Source organism: Nanorana parkeri, unplaced genomic scaffold, assembly GCF_000935625.1.
Source record: "Nanorana parkeri isolate BGI_ZX_2015 unplaced genomic scaffold, ASM93562v1 scaffold500, whole genome shotgun sequence".
Taxonomy (NCBI): Eukaryota; Metazoa; Chordata; class Amphibia; order Anura; family Dicroglossidae; genus Nanorana; species Nanorana parkeri.
In genome coordinates this window covers 953,487-972,377 of record NW_017306768.1, presented here as the reverse complement: position 1 = coordinate 972,377, position 18,891 = coordinate 953,487, and the positions used below count along the sequence as shown (strand labels likewise).

At 40.2% G+C, this 18,891-nt stretch overlaps 1 protein-coding gene across 3 annotated transcripts in view; it reads left to right on the top strand.

Annotated features, from left to right (window-relative positions):
• GK (glycerol kinase) overlaps positions 1–4,633 on the top strand; it is a 69,505-nt gene extending 64,872 nt beyond the window's left edge. For all 3 annotated transcript variants that reach the window (XM_018561116.1, XM_018561117.1, XM_018561115.1), the window contains one exon: positions 3,741–4,633. In XM_018561116.1, the coding sequence (XP_018416618.1) occupies positions 3,741–3,754 (14 nt within the window). In that variant the 3' untranslated portion in view covers positions 3,755–4,633. The remainder of the gene's footprint in view (positions 1–3,740) is intronic.
• The last annotated feature ends 14,258 nt before the right edge of the window (positions 4,634–18,891 follow it).

The following is an 18,891-nucleotide window of genomic DNA, read 5'->3' as shown; positions in this document are numbered from 1 at the left end:
ACCATCCCCAGCATGTTCGGCCGACCCGAAGTGCAGAAGGAGTTCGACTCAGCCGATCCAACATCTGGATCGGCTGAGCCGAACCACCGGCAGGCTTCTCACTGCTCTCCGGGCTATTCTTAAAGATCCGGAACAGCAGTGAGTGAATAGCCGAATGCCGCTGAGCGCCAGGGAGAGTTAGCTGTTTGGAGATCAGTGCCCCTGGTTAGCAGGTAACCAGGGACGCTGATCTCTCTGAAAGTGGCCGGAGCCAGCCGTAAGATCACGGCTGGCTCCGCCCAGCTGTCAGAAGCAGGCTGTCGGCCGGCCGCTCGGCCAGCTTCGGCTTTCAGCACGGCTCAGCCGAGCCGATGCATATGAGTTCGGCTCGGCCACGATCGGGAGCTGTAAGGGCTATTGTGACTAGCCCGTACAGCACCCCTTCGGTTCTACTGAACCGAAGGGGTCCTGGGGCCGAAGCTAGCCGAAGGATCGACCGAAGCTACGGCGAGATCCTTCGGCAGCTTCGTGAATAGACCCCTTTGTCTGCCCTTTATATTACCTCATGTAGTCCCCCTGTACAGCATTCTGACTGTGAAAGGTAGGGCCAGCAGTGCCAGACCCAATTAAGACTTTATTACATTTCTCAGTGTCAGTTTAACACTGTGAACATGACTACAGGATGGGAGAGCACAGAGATTACAAAATTACATCAATGTGTTTATGCTCCTTTATTGTCCAATCAGCAGGCTTAAGCAGGGATAGCCAATATTCTCTAATTGTAAAAGAGAAAGTGTTGTCTTCCTACTGGCTGTGTGGCATGTCAGTAACAAAAGCGGCTGAATATAATGCAACTGTTTGGCAGAGTTAGATTTAATTTGTTTTAACAAGTGACAGCGAATACAAAATTGCGGAACTATTTAAGCAGCCATTGGTGGCCACAGGTTACTGTACATATCAGTGTAAAGAACAGTATAAAACCCTGCCAAGCACTGTCTCCAATAGGAGCTACTCTCTTGTTGGGAAGTATTTAAATTGTTAATTGGTTTAATAATTAATTCAACAGTAGATTAACCTAATCAGAGTGCAGTGCAGGTAGTATACAGATAGCAGAAGAGAGCAGAGAGACAGAGAGATGAGCTGATAACTGTACTGCTTCTCCTTTCACTGTCCAATCACAGACTGGGGGTGGGGAGGAGACCTCTATGAGTAACTCAACTACTGCAGAGAAAAATAACCCGCCAGACAGAGCTGAGAAAGGTGGCAGAGCGGTGTAGATCTTAGGACTATACAGAAATGCAAATCATTTGGCAGGTAACATGACTGACTGACACACGCACACACATTTATCTGCCTGCCTTTAACTGACACATGAGAACAAGCTGTTATAAGGGTATATTATGTAATTATGACCGATGTAGCCTGTTTTGGAGTAAAGTGTAAGATCTCCTTGTGCTTTTAAATGTAGATATAGGAACACTTTGGTTTTACTGATTTTTCTAAGTTTATTTTACCAAGCAAACCTATATATGTGTAAAGGTGTACCCAGAATTAACCTTTGCATGTATGTTTTACCAAAAAATGGACAATATTTCTCTGATACTATGAAAGCTTTGGTTAGCATTTTTCCATATGGTGTAGTGTCCCAAATATGTAATTGAGTATCCCATGTGTTGTGTATTTACAACAGTCCCCATTGCGTTGGTGTCCTCTCCATCTCCATTATTAGGCACGCATTTCTCTGTGTTCGCGGCTACAACCAGAACACACGGCAACCACCGGGAAAATTGTGCCATTTTTGTCTGCGCCATTTTTGTCTGCGCATATGAACGCGTAGGTGTGAACGAAACTCATTGTTTTGCACGTTTACACGCGAAAAAACGTTCAGGTGTGAACCAGGCCTAATGCTGACCTTCTGGATCCAGTGCTTTGAGTCACCAACCTGTAACAATTATGCAGAGGAGGTCTCAGACTTATATCTAGCTTTCGTAATCTGTATACTTTTTTTCTGGCCAGCTTTTTTAGAAGGAGAAAAGCAATGGCATCTCATGTATTTCCATTTCATATGGAAATAGTCTGGTGGTTTTAAAAAATGCTACCTGTTAACTCTCCTGTTCTTTGTCTGGCGAAATTGGAAACATGACCTGTAAATGGTCCTTAAAGACTAGAGATGGGAAATACACGGAAACATTTGGCTATGAGCACAGAACCAGTCTTTGTACACAGCATTGGAAGTGTTTAAAGACCACCACAGAGACTGATCGATCTTGTTGGTGGATGTGTCTTTCATTTACAGCTGAGCATACCTTGGAAGCTGTGTGCTTTCCTAATAGTGAATCACCTACTTTGGTAATATTTGTGTAAGGAGTAAGACCACCCTCTTTGATGGTTCAGTTTTTGGTGAACATAAGGGTGTTTCAAATTTGAAAACCTACTTCCATACCCACGGAGGCCCAGATGTAATTTCCATCTGCCAGAGCTGAAAAACAATCTCTGGAATTCATAGAATGGTACAGACAATCTTTTAAAGTCTGTCTGCACCACCTTACCACAAATATCAGTGAATGCGACAAATTCATCCATATGTCAGAAGCATGTACCTGGATTTATTGCAAAGCCTGCCTTGTGCACAGGTCTCGAGAACACTGTGCGGTTGAGCTTCAGTGGTTGCAAGATACTGATGACCTTGGGGCAGCCGACATCCTAGGAACCAACGAAATAGAGCGACTGAGCCTAATTGGTTGCTAAGATGCCTTGGGTCCACCAACGTCCTAGCAACCAACAAAGTGGACTGGACAACCTTCTTACTCCTGACACAAAGTACTCCAAAATTACTTTGGTCCTATTTACTGCCAGTTTCCTTATCTCCACAAAAACATTATTGTTCTATGAATTTGACGCAGCTATTTTGACAAAATGAAAAAGTGTTGCTATTAGGAACGACCTGAATTTGTCACACGTGTCTTTGACAGCATTACTGCCACGAAAGTGTCACAAATGCTATATTGATTCGCCCCCAATGTCATGAGAAGTCCTTGGACTGCCATTGGCCTTTTCCTTTTGAAAATATTTAGTTGCCTGTGTGTCATGCTGATCTGTAAAGTATATCTAAAGCAAATACTTTTTTTAATTAGTTTTGAATAGCGTAAGGAAAGGTTGAAACCTGTTAGATTTTGCTTTTTAAAAAAACAAACCACCGACATGTCTTTGGAGTGTGGGAGGAATCCAGAGAAAACCCACACAACCACAGGTAGAACATATAAACTCCATGCATATGGTGGCCTGGTTCGTAACAACCTGTCCAACTAGCGATATTCCATCACTTCTTGTCCTGGAGACGCATCAGGAAGTGACAGGAAATCTCTCCAAAGTGAGAGGAATCCTATTTTAGAAAGCTGTCACTGGAACAAGTATTCTATTTACAGTAACAACCCATCACTGACAGTGGTCACCTAGACAGATAGTATTGATGTGTTTCTCCAATAAGGACATGGAGAGTGAAAAGAAAAACCTTTCTCTGCTCTGTCCAAAACTAATAAAATTTTGATTTTAGAGGCACATACTTCAGAAGGTAGTTGGTAGTGGCAAGCTACATAGCCTTTCAGTGACTCACTGTCCATCCAGCAATGAATTGGGAACATTAAGTGAATTTATCTTTTAGTTGTGTCCCTGCTGGTTTGTTAAACATCTTACATGTAATATCTTTAAATGTATGTCAATATTGTTTTTAAACTAATATATTCTTTTTCTTCTCCTTCTAGGGCTTGACAAATAATTGATTTCTGCAAATCAAGTGTTGCTGCTCATATTCGAGCCTTAGCTTTGCCAACAAGAGGATATACTAGTGAACTTACCACCTGTCCCAGTATACTTTCCACCTATCTTTATTTGACTTTGACAGCTCTCTTCCTGCTGCTCCACTGCTGTTCCTACAGGCATAAGGCTTTTCCCCTGAATGGCCTGCAATCTAATTTATGTGAAGGGTGTGCTACTGAGACCTACTTTTAAAGAGGAAATCTTTATCATTATGATGACAATGAAGGGAATACTAACCTCAGTCATTGCTATGGCCGGACTTCTGAGGACATATTTGCACTTGGAGATTCATAGTGATAAAATCCTTGGAATTCATAGTATAACATTTTGAATGACTGAACAGGGAAATTTGTACAGATATTTTTGATGAAACCGTAATTACCGAATGTTAAATTAAAATAACTGGTAGCTTTCAACTCCAGCACAGACAATTATAAGCAAGTTTTTTTTGTTTTTTTTAATAAATTCTCAATTCTAAGTCACTTAAACATTAATTGTGCCTTTACATTCCCAGGCTTGTTTATATTTAAAGTTCTTGCATACATAATTGTTTTTGTTATGGTTCTTAATGTATTTCTCACAGTTGGGTGTAGAATTTTAATTAACAGTGCCATCAGTTGTTTTGCTAAAATGGAAAAAAAAACAAAATGAATTCTTGAAGGGTTCCTATAGAGCAAGCTGCTTCAATGTTTAAGGTACTTGAAAGGAGTATTCACTTTAATTGAATAATGGTATTAATGATCCATTTTATAGCAGTGGAATGGCGATACGGGTTTTCACCTGCAGGTTCACTAAGCTGGTGCCACTGGGGTTAGAGGAAGAAGCTCTCTGTTTTACTACTCATAGGGGCATCAAGTGGAGGAGTGCTTTTCTCTCAAAGTTTAAAAAAAAAACTTTATATAAAAAATTATTTAGAACTAAATTCCAAACATATGTCAAGCTGCTCCCTTTTGGCACATCAGAAGGTTACCTTCAGTTGTCGCTTAGTTTTTATACCTTGTGGCCTCATATCAGTACCTCATAATGTTCTTATTGATAATTGTTAACGTTCAGTTATCACAGTGGGCTTTTGGGCTGGCAATAATGTACATTTTACAGACAATCTGAGGCAAGACGTACAATCAGAATTTAAGACCCTCTTGATAAAATATGGAGCATTGACATGATGACACGTGGACATAATACGATGGAATGTGCAAATAATATTTTCTGTGATACATTAATCTTTAATAATATACATAGGAAAAATGAGTCACAGAAGCCCTGAGCATGGTTGGGGCCTAAGCTGTGACAGCAGCTGCCTGCACAGAGACCTCTTTTTACACTAAGGGCTCGTGTAAAAAGAGGTCTAGGGCCATGGATAAAAGTGATGTCTAGTGACCAAGTTTCTAATTTGTCAAGGCAGCTCCTACACTATAGATACGCTACACATATGTTGGACATGTCGTAAGGCACTTCATGCATTTCTGAGGAGGGCTAGTACTACCAAGTCCTTTTGAAGCTGTGAACGAACACCTCTATTGTTGCTATGAGTAAAACCTGTGCCACTGCAACACACATCAGGGAGGTACAGGAACTGGAGTTTCTATCTACAGAAGGTAGAAATGGCAGTTCATACACTTGCCCCATTGCAGCTGCACACAAATAAGCCTCTCCTATCACACAATTTGGCCACAAGTTTGTTTATTTGTACAAAGAAAGATTAACAAATTGTGCTCCATTCTTGTTTTCGAATGAGAGCAAAACTAAAGGACAGTCCACCCAAAAATATTTCATTTACAATTATTCTTACCTTTACGATGGCAGTATTTTCCTGTGGGAGTTAATGGTTCTTCTTCCCATGCAATAGAAGCTCACTATTGCAGTCGAAGCTGTCTCACTCCTCTGCTGTATTCTCTATACAGGAAAATAAGTGGGAACTCCAATAACGAGAGCTGGAATTCCTTGCAATGGTTCTGGTTATTGGACATACCAGGTGCAGAGTTCTTCCACTGAAGTCGTAGAGAAATAAAGAAAAAAAAAAACAGCAGTAAATTCTTTTTAGAATTTTTTTATGCTCATCAGTTGGTGCAGGCAAACCGATAACTTAATTTCATGTTTAGTGGTAAGTAACCCCGTAAACATTAGGATTACCGGTGTTTGAGGCCCTCATGAAAAAAGTGAAGTCATCATGTCAAACTAGTAACTTAACTGCAAAAGCTCCACGGAGGCAAATAAAGTTGGCAGTGATTTTAGTCATTTTAGCTAAAGCTAATATTTTTGTGCTACAAATAATGCACAGTTCTAGCCGCCCTGCAGTGTTCTAAAAACCACTACATCGCCGGTGTAATGACAGGCACATCTAGATGCCTGTCATTACACCCATGCCCAATCATTTCAATTAGAACTAACTTGTTGAAAACTGTACCCATGTAATTTATAAATGGTGTTGCCACTTTTTAACCTAGTAACAAACCAGTTCACTTTTAATGCTACCGTATAACACATTCTTAAACTGCTTCCCTCCAAAGTACTTGTGAGTTTCCTTAACGTTCGGTACTCGGAGGGACTGAAAATAAAGGGAGGTGACATGACAAAAGAGAAGATGGAGAGTGGGACCATTACAAGCTACATTGAACTATGCAGAACAATTCATTGCCTCTTTGCAGTGTTCTGATGTACACAGAAGGGGTGGAGAAAAATCCATGACCTCTAAGCTACGCAGCTAGGGCAGATCATGGGAAATGTAATAGAGCTTCCAGGATCCTGCTACTGCACCTACACATCAGTTGAGACACATATGCATGCAGCCACTGGAAATACACTTTTACAAGTATTCATCATTGCTCATTGTTTCCTAGCAATTTAGTAGTTAATGCATGTATACATGGTAAACATTAGCTCTGCTATAGCTGTGCTATTGAGTGTCCCTGGACTTTATGCATATATTAACCAGCTACCCTCTACAAGATTTTGGCTCTTTAACCTTCCACCTCCTGTGTCTCATTATTTGCCAGTGAGTCTGACCATTCCATTGATGGGTCAATAATAAGGGTCAAAATGGTAATTGGTTAAAATTTGCATACCAGCATGCCCAAAAGTTTTGGGCTCACAGGACAATCAGTAGGAAGTCTAAACTGACATGCAGGCACCTGGAAGTACCTGCTATGTCAAAGAATTTTGGGCACTTAGTAGGAAGACTAAACTCACATGCAGGCATCTGTAGATACCTGCTATATCATGGAATTGTCCTGAACAGTATTTACACCAAAGATTTGTAACAAAGTAACCAGTTGCAGTTTTGCCAAGATAGTACACTCCACATCTAGAGCATCGTAGCTGTGCAGAAAAATACAGTGTGCACACATCCTTATTTTAGAGTTAGGACGATCTGGCCAAAAAGCCAGATCACTCCCACTACAGCTGCCACCTAGCTTTTCTGTTGTCATAGGGAGCACATGTTCCCTGACCCACTGTAATTATCTACCAGCTTCTGATATCTACAGCTACATTACAGTAAACCTGTTGCCTGAAAATCTTGCATTACCAGACGATAGCAGACACCACATAGTGCCATTCCTCACAGTAACTTTTCAAAATTCCCCTCCAGAATGCTCTGGTATCCCATGCAAACCAGACCTCCAATATGCCCACAGTATCTGAGAGGTGTGCACATTGAACTGTAGAATGGGGAAGGGGTTCAAAGTCCAGCTTAAAGAAAAGTTAAATTCTGCATATTGAATGCTCTTAGTATGGGTGCTCCTAGGGAACTTTGGAAGCAGAATTATTACCATTAGCATGTATAAACCACATTATTTGGTTATTGGTGAGTAGTTTCAACACTGGTACATGCAACAGAGCTCCAGGTGCCAAGAGCGGTGCCATACTCTTAGGCTATCCTTGTAACTCTGACACTAACCCTCACACTTATCCTTCTTGTAACCCCAACACTAACCATCCCTAATGTTAATATATGCCTTTTGTTTGCTTACTCTCCTCCCCTGCCTTGGGATCCCCTGCAATGAAGACTTATCCCCTCAGTGTCAAAAGATACCGGAGGTAAATCTTGGTGCTAGAATGAATTCTCAAATTTTATTTTTAGTGACTGGTTCCCTTGATGAAAATGTTTGTTTAAAGTTAGCGTTATTCATAGTTATTCATAATACTGCTCTCAAAAGAAACATGTCAAGGTACTTTGGCTCCCTCATTATGGAAATGTTAGCTGCTTGGCTGTCATGCTGACTCTCTTGCTTCAGTATGTTATATATTGACCAGGAACGAGCTTGCAGATGAGGACTTTTGACCTTCTTGACCTGTATTCTTGTTTTGTCAGAGACTCAGGAAATATTAAAGGTAAAGGGTCAGCATAACAGCCAGGGAACTAGCATTTTTAGAAGGAAACCAGTAATGTCAGCCCATGTGTATTTCTCCTGACAGGAGTTTACTGTAGACCAAGGGAACTATCATCTACATTATGTCTGAAATTGAAAAACAGATCTGTGTGTGTGTGTGTGTTATATATATATATGTTACACATACAATCATACACATCATGAACAATGCATTGTCCTGGTGAGAGAGGTATCACAATTATCATGTAAAAGTATTTGTCTGACCTTATCGGTAGTGAGATACTAGCAATTGCTGCTTTGTATTTGAAGTACTGTAACTTATGCCAATAAACGGTTTGAATTGTTTGTTGCGGTGTTCTTAATGAGAATTCATGCACATAGCATTTTTAATGCCTGTTTTTCTGTTTACCTAAAGGTGAAAGCTTGATTAAGCATTTATGATGCTTTTCTATGAAAATAGGAGAGACAGAGGTGTTTCCTAAAGCACCAGTCAGATGTTTTGCTTGAAATTTCTAACCTGGAGTAGAAACATGACAGCTGGAGTGTGACTGCTGTGGGCGACACTGACTATGTTTACTTCTTCAGTATGAATAGACTCTAGTTTTAGTCTTGGTTTCTATATCACAGCAGTAATATGAAAAGGTTTTCTGTAATATGAAAACAGCTGATGGTTAGTCCTGGACAAATTTGTGCTGTCACTGATATGAAAACGTCTGCGGGTTAATCTGAACACGTGCTGTCACTGACATTTGAAATTGTTCTTGCCTAATGATTTAACAAGATTCTTGGAAGTATGGCAGTTCACACTATAATTTACTTTAGACATATTTAGCTTTGTAATGCAGAACTGGGGCCAGGCTGTGGACATTCAATTTTTTACATATTCTTAACAAGCAGTAAAAAAAACTTTTAAATAAAACATACTGACCTCTGTAGCTACAGGCACTGTGGAGTAATCCATCCTAAAGGTTTATAATAGAAGCAGTGGAGATAGGTCTCAGCACATTAATCTCCTTTCATGTGCATCTGCTTTTAGTTTACATGGATCAGGAGTTTGGAAGTGAAACTAACAGCAGATCCCAACAACTGCACAGGTCCCTAAAGTGACACTAAATTCAGGAGTTCAACCTTAAAAATGCATTCAATACCTGAACTATTAACAAAAATGTATCTTATTTGTGTATCACACAAAATCATCTCTGAATTGGTGCTGACACTGTCCTTCCTTCTGGAGGGTGGCTACTTGTGTTCTCCATGGTCCCTGTGTGTGTTGTAAAGTAGCCACCGCTCCAAGCTCACTCCCGTGATGGACTACAATATCAATACACATTAGTAAACTAAACATGAGATTATAGTCCATCACAGAAGTGAGCTTGGAGCCACTAGATGGGGCTGATTAGCATAGAAAATAAATATTTCCTATGCTGCATTATCGCCATCTTGTGGCCATAATGTGATATTACTAGGGATGTCCCGGTACCATTTTATCAAAACCAAGTACAAGTACTGTCCCTCAGGTACTTGCCGATACCAATTACTGATACTTTTTCTTAAAGGGACATGTGAAATTTTTTCTAAAACAACACAGACTGATGATTTGAGGGCAGTTTCTTTATAATTATGAAGAACTGTAACTCAATCCATAATTAATCATCAATGAAGAATGCCAACCAGCAATAGAGCACTACAGATCCATCAATCCATAGTTATTAGCCAATGGAGAATGGCAACCAGATATAGGGGACTACAACGCTCAACAATCCATGATTATTCAATAATGGAGAATGGCAACCAGCAATCATGGATTGCTAAGATTTGTAGTCCTCTATAGCCAGTTGACATTCATTGCCAGGAAGAATAGCAACTGACTATAGAGGACTACAAATCTCAGCAATCCATGATTATTCAGCAATGGAAAATGGCAACCAGCACCAGAGGGACTACAGATTCCGTCAATCCATGCTGATACAGCAGTTGTGTAGGGCTGTGTGTGGTCTCACCAGGTCTGCATGTGGGTCTCTCCAGGGCTGCGCTCTCCAGAGCTCTGTGGGCGAGGGGTGGTCCCGGGATCCAGGGCTGTCCTGTGCTGTGGCGGCCTCTGTGGTCGCCGGGATGGAGGAGATGTGGGGCTGGACCAGCGCTGTCAAAGAAAGCTGCCGTGAGGTCCCCAGCAAGCACGGGACCTCAGACAGCCATTAGTATTGAGGCATTTTCAAGAGTATAAGTACTCGTGAAACTGCCCTGTATCGGCCCTGGCATTGGGACATTCCTAGATACTATAATCAACATTCAAATGTATTTTCACTTATAAAGGGGAAAAAAAACCGAAAGAACTCTCCTTTGCGCTTATATTTGAACAGGACCAACATTCACAGGGAAAATTACCCTGCAAATTGTTTATAAATCAACCCCCAAGTTTGATGTACAGATCTTCCCAGAAATGTTCTTTCATGCTGTGATTGCCTGTGTGCCCTTCCCAGCAGTTTTGATCATTAAAACACTTGCAGGGTTATTCACAAAAGGGTGAAGAGTTTGGAGAAGGCAGGAGAAGTGAACAATCAAGGACAACATGCCTGAACTGGAGAGTGAGCTGAATTGGCTATGTTGTCCTAGATTGCTCACTTCTCCTGCCTTCTCCAAACCCTTCACCCTTTTGTGAATAGCCCTGTTGGACTGATCATATGACTGATGAAGACACAACATCCTGCTCAGCAAGTTAGAGGAAGAAAGTTAGTGGAATCCATGTGTGAGCGTCAATAAAAATGTTTAGCAAACAGGCGCGTGCAATAATATTTACTAAAATCCTTGCATTGTAACCAGCCAGGATATTTTTTTTTTTTTTTCTCAGCAGAAGTGAATTTTGAATTTAAAAGTAAAATAGTACATTAGGATTATAAAATTACACTTTTTTTATCCTCTATAAAATTGAATGAATTAGAAACACATTACCGTGCAAAAACTTGGCTCTTTATTTGATCAGCTGGATCGAGGCGGACGGAGAGCAGTTTGGTATCAATCTAGGCTTCAGCAAATAGCAGCATCCTCCTAAAAGTGCTGTCACAGATTAGGCAGCATTTGCACAGATGTACTGAGCAAAGGCAAATGTTGTAAGAAGGCTTTTATGCTGGCTAGCACAGACTATTAAACATTACAGATACCAGTTTGATATTAAAACAGCCTGAAATCACCTCATAACAGAATGAATTTATAAGCCTAATAAAGGTAGTTTAACAATAAAGAGGAACTTTACCCACCAATATCATGTCTCGCAAAACAGTTACTTTTAAAGCAGACCTTTACACTAAAAAATCAAATCCTACCAATGTATCGCTGTATATATCATGATTAACTTCCCTGGCGGTCTGATTTTTTCCATTTTTTCCCATCTTTGTCTCTTTTTTGCGTTTTTTTTCACATTTAAATTTGCCGCCGGTTCCGCGCCCCTGCGACGCGTACGCCCGCAAGGGATGGAACCCGGAAGATGGATGCCGGCATCGGCCAGAGGACCTAGCGGGGATCGTGGACAAGGTAAGTGTGCCGCTGTGTAATCCCGAGTGTGGCTCGAGGTTACCGCTTTTGGTAATGAAAATGAAGCCCGAGCCACACTCGGGAATACCGCCAGGAAGGTTAATAATAACAGGCAAGTCAGGCTGTGATTATGAAATACTTACACTTGCAGAGCATTCACTTCCTGCTTTGAAAGGGGAAAATGACTTCAGTTTGCCAAAGCAATGCACACTGGGATTGCCTTGTCGTCAGCAGAGCATTGCTGAAAATCTGATCTGTAATCTCATGAGATCTCAGGGAAAGGCATTTTCTTCCCCTGTGATGATGTGCATGGTCACATGTCCTAGTCACATGTGCTAGAGTTCCAGGAAGTAATAGGCGATCTAGTAATCTGCCCTTAGTAAACATGGCGACTGTCAGAAGACTGGGGCAGAAAAGAGGAATAATATTTACAAACAATACAAAGCCTGAAATTATCTAGAAGTATATGTTTGTAGATGGTCATTACTAAACATTTCTAAAGGTGTGTTTGTTGTTATTTTATAGATATGGGTAAAGGCCCAACTTAAGGCATTCTGACTGTCAAGGTTGCCAGTGTGCTTATTTCAGCTCTCAAATGAACATTCAAGCCCTAAAATGGCTGCTGTCATAGCTGATCACATGTGCAGCACCATGGCAACTGCAATCCAAATATTGTATAAGCTAAGATGGCACCTCCCTTGGTTGTAAGGGTGAATCACACCAAATGCATTGGGACTGTGCTGGCTGTTTTTTTTTTCCATCACATAACAAGGCATTTTGCCTTGTCACGACCGGGCACCATTCACACCACCATGTTTCGGTGGTGTTCACTGAAAAAAAGGACTGCATGCAGTACTTTATTCAGCACAGTGGGATGTGGCATGGTACAACTGCCTTGCTCCATTCCATTCCCATAGAGCTTAATGAAATGTCACTTATGCAATTTCAATTAAGTTCTAAAAAAAAAAGTGCACAGTGCCATGTGCTGGGATCAGCACATCAGCACTGTGCTGGGCACTGCACAACAGCTGCGGTGCGATGTAGTGCAGTGGCTGGTGTGAAAAGGGCCCTTAAGGATAAGACCATGTAGTTTCCCTTTAAAGCTGAACTCCCAGATCATGATCATTTTACAACCTTAGCTGCCTTTGTTCAGACAATAAAAATGCTTATTAGTTTTCAGAAATAATGCCTTACTTTTTTATTACGAATATTTTTCTTTTGTGTGATGTCTTCATTGTTTAAAGTGCCCAAGGTGCCAGTGGGCAGACCAAAACCGATGTCATACGTCACATCCAACGTGCGCTGCTGGGGGGAAATGAGAACTACATTTCCCATTAGACATGTGCAATTCGTTTCGGAAAAATTTGTTTTTCGGATGAATTATCGCTTATTCTGAGATTCGGATGTATCCGAACTTCTGAATAACAGAAATGATAAATTAAAACCAATCCAAATTTCCGAAAACTAAATTTCGTTCAAAATTTGTTAGCGGTATTCTATACGAATTTTCGTTTGTGGACGAATTTGCGTTGCAGTACAGTGACATAGAAAAAAACAATTAATGCCACTTTGCTTCAACGAAACAAAAAGGAAACGACAACGAAATCTCGTACCGACTACTGAAAAATGAAATACGCAAAATCTGAATCAAACCGTAACTAAACTAAAAAATGTTTCGCCGGTGTACATGTCTATTTCCCATTACACCATGAGAATGCACTGAGGTAGTGGCCATGTTGGTGGTGCTGAGGGCTGCTCCTAGATGGTGTGGAGATTGCTCCGATATACAGAAGGAAGAACGTCACTGCTCTGCTTTAAATTCCCAGGGAAAGAAACGTAATTGGGAGCCATTCCTCTATGGTGAGATAACCATTTGTCACACCAGAACCCTTTACTTGTGCTCAGGCCATACACTGATCAGTCAAAACATTATGACCACCCACCTAATATTGGGTAGGTCTCACTTTTGCCGCAAAAACCGCCCTGACTCGCTGAGGCATGGACTCCACTAGACCTCTGATAGTATGCTGTGGTATATGGCACCAAGCTGTCAGTGGCAGATCCTTTAAGTTACAAGATGGGGCCTCAATGAATCAGATTGTTTTTCCAGCACATCCCACAGGTGCTCGATTAGATTGAGATCTGGAAAATTTGAAGGCCTGGTGCCCTGTCTTCCCCAGGTAGGTGACACACATGCACCCGGCCATCCACACGATGTAAATGAAAATGTAATTTATCAGACCAGGCCACCTTCTTTGATTGCTCTGTGGTCCAATTCTGATGCTCACATGCCCATGGCAGGTACTTTTGGTGGTGAAAATAGATCAGCATGGGCACCCTGACTGGTCTGCGGCTAGGTAACCCCATGCGCCACAGACTGTGATGCACTGTGTGTTCAGACACCTTTCTATCAGAACCAGCATGAACTTTTTCAGCAATTTGAGATATTGTAGCTTTTCTATAGGATCGGACTACACAGGGCAGCCTTTGCTCCTGATGTGCATCAATGAGCTTGGCCTCTCGTAACCCCATTGCCGGTTGCAGAGCTGTACGCTGATGTGATTTCTAGCCAAAAGGGGTAAAGGTCAGCATTAAGTAATAGGACAGCTTTAATAGCTTGTTCTCACTATAAGCGATGAATGGTGTTTTTTTAACAACTGAACACTGCCAGCCACTGCTAGGGCACATAGAAAACAATTGTTCTCCATGGGCTCCCTTTACAACACAGCGCATGACACCTCGTGGCTGTGAGGAGACCCGAATGAAGTGCACACTTTGTACACTCCAAATACATTTTAATAGAAAATAAACGGTGTAATGTGCTGAGACTATGCATCACACCGCACACCCGCGGGACCTCACCTGATACACTAGCTGAGTGTTTTAAGCATGCGGGCTTAGTGTGAACAAGCCCTAATGCATAATAATGCTCACTTTTGTATTCAGGAGACTGTCCTGAGGTATCAATAAAAAAAACAACACTACACAAATATGTATTATTACAAATAAAATAGGAGCTTTTCAGGCAGCATGGTATGAATGCCTATTTGTGGGAGGAGAAACATTTGAGACCTTCAGCAGTAAAAAAGTGATAAGTATTGATGACTGAATTAGGAGGATCACTGATGTCCCAAGTTTTGATTGCATGAAAAATTTGCATACATATCTCATCAATGGAGTTGAGGAGTTCAGGCAGTGTGATTTATGAATCGTATGTTTCTCCTTAGACTTGGCAAATCTGTATGCTTATATTTAAGTAAATCAAATAATGAAAAAAAGGGAAAAATGTAGTCTGTAACCAATAAAAAACACAAAACTAGACATGTTTCAGCCCTGTTTCAGAAAATCCAATGGCAAGATCAATACCGCAGCATTCAATTAACACCGAGACAGGTGAATAATTCAATCAGAACTAGAACATACATTTTATTAAACACCTTGCTGTCCAGTGATTGTTCTTGTGCATTCAACAAGTGCTGGGGCAAGTAACTTAGGGTAACTTAGAGCACCCAATGCAACAAAAATCTGACATGTGCACACCTACCCCCTTCTCCTGTGAGCTGTGAACTACTTCAATAGCAGGGGTAACAGGTCTGAACTTTTGCGCCCCCTCCTGCTGAGACATTCATGCTGGGAATGGGAATATTGTAACAATCATTCTAATGATTGAGCATTTGCAGGAGATCACAAGTAGGCGATCCATGCATTAATTCACCTTCTGTGCGGAGAGCACATCTGCACAAAAATATGGAGAACAAGGATGGCATTGGGGTCTCTCTATATGTGCACTGTGCTTTCCACAATGGCAGGTCTAGCATCACATAGAATAGGGCATGGATAAGGCTTAGTTAAACTTTTAGGGACAGCCAATGTATAGTGGTTTGTGATTACAGGAGTGCAGAGCACAATACAAATTCCTTAGTGAAGTCACAGGTACAGCATGTGGAGCAGATACCTTGTTCTCAGTCTTTGTCTGCAGTTACAGTGCAGATTTACATAGCTTGAATGTAAACACTGCAATGTTTATAATGACCTAGGCCTTTTATGACAGCTCTGAAAGCACAAGAAAAGAGGTAAGAGGTCATATTTGCAATGTTGCTTGGCATCCATATATTCTTTAAAGTGTAGCTTCACTTCAGGATATACAGTAAGGTGGCAAAAGAGTGCACAGTCTACCTTTTCTCTTCACTTTGCCCTTGCTGAGTTCTGACTATCCAAGAGAGAAAATTGTCCAATCTGAATGTTGAAATGAACAGTATATTGATCAATCGAACTGAAACACGTGCAGGCATTTTAGGACATACAGCACTGTATCCAAAAAGCCAAGGTATTAATACTATACAAGTGTTTGCTACAGTTCCCTTTTCCAATGTATCTGTGAATATTGCATTTTTTAAATAACATGTCTTGGTTTTGAATCATTTGCAACGCCTACATTTCAGCAGAAAAAAAGTGTTAGTTTTGTATCCGCAGAAATACTGGGCTCACAAGGGATTGAGGATATGTGTTGTTCCACTTTGTGTAAATTACATCCGTACTTGTACATTTCTAAAATATTGCCCCTTATAGTGTGCCATCCTTTAAGCCAATGTGACAGCGGTGATCAATGAGAATATTTGTACTGTAGCTTTCTACGGTGTGATTATCAGACAATACTGCATTTTCCTACTCTCCTACAGTGCTGCCTACTGTTCAGCTTGCATATAAATCTCCCCATACTACAGAGAGTAAATTTACTATCACTTACACAGTAATTGGAATTCTATTGATTACTTGCCTGCTAAAAGATATTAATGAGATCTTTCAGGATATAAATGTACAGAAAAAGATTTTAAAATAATATTAAATAGAGAAAACATCACCATTAGAAATGTTAGAACTTGCAGAAATTGAATAATTAAAGCTAAAGGTTCTTATTATATGACATGGTCTCTTTGCCTAATAATTCATAAGTGAAATAAAGTATTTGTATCAAACAGCATTTGCAACTTAGCATATTACCTATCACTTGACTGAAAGATATAAGCATACTGGCAGAAAGTTCCAGGTTTTATGCCTCATAAAAGTCCAATGCAAAACATTTTGTTTAACTTTACAGTGAGTCTGCTTTATAAAGGCTGAAGGAAAAGGGTCTGTGTTGTGCAAAGTTGAAATTAACAGAATATTGATCAATGTACCCAAATGGTTTTCTAAAGAACGCTGGAAAGTTTAAAGCATGACATGGAGGACAAACAATATTTACTTCAGTTATTATATTTAAAAATAAGCCCCTCTTGCATTTAGCAGTGCAGAAATATAACATTAAAGTGACAAATCTAACGAATTGCTTCCTGCAATAGATGACTCCCGGCGGTTGCCTCAGGTGGCCTCTCATTGGGTGGCAGCAGGGGGGCGGTCACAGCATCCCAGGTTGCTAAGAGCTCTTAAAGTGTCCCTAAAGCTGGGTATACATGGTTAGAATTTTGTACGAAATATCTGGTTAGAGCATTCTATAATGCATCAGAGACTTGATGAATGTCGTTCGAAATTACATTTGGTCTTAGCACTTTGCAATTAATGGGGTTTCCCAAAATGAGATTCTAAAAGTGAATGTGTTTTTTGTTCGGGAAACTTAATTGGTTCAAGAAAAATATTGAATCCAGCTCATTCGAGCACTTTGTTCATCACTACGGTCAAAAGCAATCATCAGTTTGACTCCATTATCTATTGGAGGATCAAACAAATGTTCAGAAAACAACTGTTTACAAACTAAATTCTAACCATGTATACTCAGCTTTAGACAAAGATCAGCAGCAACAGTTTCAGGCCATAACATTGCCCTATACATGCAATCATCATAGATGCATACATAGTAACAAGTTTAAGTTAGATGCATGTAGACCCCAAATGGCAGAATATATAAATCACCAATATTATGAATACTGAAATATTTTTACCTTTGACAAAGGGAAAATATCACCTGCATATTGTTACCAAGAAGTACCCAGTTTTTCTGTGGCTATAATGAGAGAACAGGGTGCCATGGAAGTGGAAGATAAGTATCTGCTCCTTACCTTTCCTGCTTGAAAGTGGACCTGTTGCTCTTCCTTGAATGGGCAAAGTACAGGTTCTCTTTAACTATTTGCATTTAAAGAAAAACATATAGATAGCTGTTGAGCATCTAGGACTGTAAAGCTACATTTATAGTCTCTCTTTACTTTAGCATTCATTTCTTGCTATTTTTCAGATGATCGCTACTAGTACAATTCATTTTTCAGCATGCTGGCTTGTTCTATTTTTCAATCTCCTTTACTTTCACAAACGTGGCTTCCACCTTCAATAAAAGGATGTTCCTATGCTGCCATGACTGGCAGGAGGCCTGGGACTCTGCAATCCAAATCTGTTGTGACAGCTTTTCACAGGCTGTACTTCCAACTAGGGATATGTAGGGTGATTTCAGCTAAACTGATTATGGCACAAAATTATTATCGTCTGTAAAATTAATGTAAGGCTTCTCTATTTTGCTCAATGTGTTGCTTAGGTAAAATATGGTTGCAGCAAAAAAAAAATGACTCTTTTATTTAGAAATATTTTGAAACATGAGTTTTTTTATGTAGGGCAGTTTAGTTTATTTAATTTAATGTTTTTATATTTGTGTTTTCGTGTTATTTGTATACTGTTGCTTTATAGTTTATATTTTACTTTTTTCTGAAAGCAAAATAATGAGGAGCTGTTTTTTTTTACACAAGCATAGTTAAAGGGAATGTCAATAACCCTCAGAAGCAGTTTGAAGCCGATTGCACCCTTTAATACCACCATAATATCTTCTTGGTTTTTCCTTCAATGCATTTGTCCAAAATACAGAAATTTCACCAGAATTACATGAATTTAACAAAAATTTGGGGCGCCTTCACTCTGTATATACTGTAAGCATGATGGAACAGCCCTTTTAAAATGTTGAAGCAGTCTGATAATTGCAAGCAATGATTTCAATTAGTACCATTTCCTGCATTTATTGAGCTGTTTGTGACCAGCCTGTACACACAAGAGCACATGGTGAGACCCTGATGTGAATATCCAGATTTTTGAAAGCTGAGCTTTTTCACCACAATTGAAAAATAGAACAAGAGGTGGGCTTAGAGGGAGAGAGAGATATTTATACATATAAATATACATTTATATATGCCAATAATTAGTTAATATGGTGTGGGGGTGGTATCGAGGGGTCCTCCTTGGGTGCTATATGACCTTGCCTTGG